Below are 1,938 nucleotides of genomic sequence, written 5' to 3' on the forward strand. Positions count from 1 at the left end.
CCCCGCAGAGGACAGGCGGGGTGTCACGGGGAATTGGGGGGGGGGCGTCAAGCCCCGCAGAGGACAGGCGGGGTGTCACGGGGGCAGAGGTTAGCGGGCCCCCCCTCACATGCAGTCTCCCAGGGAGGGGTTCAGTGCGGCGGGTTGACCATCCCTTTACACACGCGCGCGCGGGCGTACAGCCCCGGGTCTGACTCACCTCTAGCAGCCCAGAGCCCGCCGCAAAGCAGCCCAGCGGTCAGGAGCCAGGCGGGGGTTAGGAGCGGGCAGAGCATCCCGGGGCGCAGCATCGCTCGCTCTCTCCCCGCTCAGACTGGGTGGGGAAAGGGGGGGATTGACCCCAAGAGACAGGGGAGGGGGCACCCCCAGCGGGCCCGGCTGCGTCCCGCGCCGCGCGGCGGAGGGTCAGGGGCGCTGAGGAAGCTCCGCTCCCTTCCTCAGAGCCCAACGCTCCGCCAGCGGCAGCTAAGATCAAGATGGCGGCGGCTGATGCTTAGGCTCATTCTCTCCCGCACCGGTTACCAGGCAGGGGAGGGGGAGTGGGGGAGAAACCAACTCAGAGGGAGGGAGAGAGAGAGATGGGATATAAGGGATGGGAGAAACCACCTCATCCCTATGGAGGAGGGGAACAAACCACTTAATCTTCGCAGGGGTGCAAAAGGAGAGAACTCACCTGAGGCAAGAGGGTAGAACCATTTATGGGGGGGGACACCTTATTTCTTGGGGTGGATTAGAGGGAGGAGAGAAATCAAACCTGTTGAGGGGGGTATTAATAGCGGGGAGAAACCACCTCATGGGGGTGGATAACATTTCTGCGGGAAATGTTGTGGGGCGGGGGTTGAGGGAAGGAAAGTACCATCTGGGGCAGTAGACAGATGGGAAAAACCATCTCATCTATGTGGGGAGAAGGTTGTTTTCACTCTCTACCTGGAAGAAACCAAAACTACCCCGCCCTCTCCTTCTCTGGACTCATGTCACAGCCAGGGCTGGTTGTGCCTCTGCAGAGCCCAGTGCTTCCTCCTCCAGCGTGGGGATGGCTCCATTCCTTTTCCACTGAAGGGGGGTGGGAGGATGCTGGTCCTCATGTGCCTGCCCTTTTGCATTGTATTAAACATCACATTGCAATGCCATCTCACATGATTTGTTCTGTATAGGTAGGAGGGAGGGCTGTAGATGCTGATGCACCATCCATTTTGTATTGCATTGCAAGCTCTCATCGCTTGTATTGAAAAGGGGGCAGAATGTAGATGCTGCTGCTCAATCAATTGTGCACTGTGTTAAGCACCACATAGTGGGCGCTACCAGGATAAAAATAAATAACATTGCAATGCATACTCCCGTGGTCTGTGTTGGCTGGAGTGGAAGGCAGAACTAAATGCTGATGCGTTATTCAGTTTGCTTTGCACTGCATTTCACACTGCAATGCAGACTCACTTGGATGCAGGGAGGGAAGGTACAGATGCTCCTTTTGTGTCGCATTAAACTTCATATCCCACTGCAAACTCGCGTGGTTTTTCGCTGGATGAAGAAGAGACGGAGGAGTTAAAACGGTGGCGCCCTGTTAATTATTTAATGTGTGCACATGGAGTGGGTGGATGGTGGGAATGTAAAATGCTGTATTACTAGCAACGCTTTGTCCTTTTTGTATTGTACAGTATTAAAATTCACAAACTGCAATGCAATGAAATCCATCCAGAAACCAAATCCTTCAGTCTTTACTCAGCCAAAAACCTATCTGAAATCAAGGACATTTTTCCTGGATAAGAACTGAGGAAAGATGGTAGGATTTACGTAAGAGACAGTTTGCAGTGTAATTGGCCTAATGCAACAATTATTTTCAGGAGCCTAGATTTCCCTCCCAAGTATGTAGGATTGTTGTCTTCTTTCTATTATTGTGTACTCTGTTTCTATGGTTGTGTTGTTAATTTTTCATGATTT

The 1,938-nt window shown here is 52.9% G+C and overlaps 1 protein-coding gene across 4 annotated transcripts in view; it reads right to left on the minus strand.

Moving 5' to 3' along the window:
• CLSTN1 (calsyntenin 1) overlaps positions 1–526 on the minus strand; it is a 62,436-nt gene extending 61,910 nt beyond the window's left edge. For all 4 annotated transcript variants that reach the window (XM_024210610.1, XM_024210608.1, XM_024210609.1 and 1 more), the window contains exon 1: positions 200–526. In XM_024210610.1, the coding sequence (XP_024066378.1) occupies positions 200–290 (91 nt within the window). In that variant the 5' untranslated portion in view covers positions 291–526. The remainder of the gene's footprint in view (positions 1–199) is intronic.
• Between the last annotated feature and the right edge of the window lie 1,412 nt (positions 527–1,938).

This window comes from Terrapene carolina, unplaced genomic scaffold, assembly GCF_002925995.2.
Source record: "Terrapene carolina triunguis isolate 2854851 unplaced genomic scaffold, T_m_triunguis-2.0 Scaffold714, whole genome shotgun sequence".
Classification (NCBI taxonomy): Eukaryota; Metazoa; Chordata; order Testudines; family Emydidae; genus Terrapene; species Terrapene triunguis.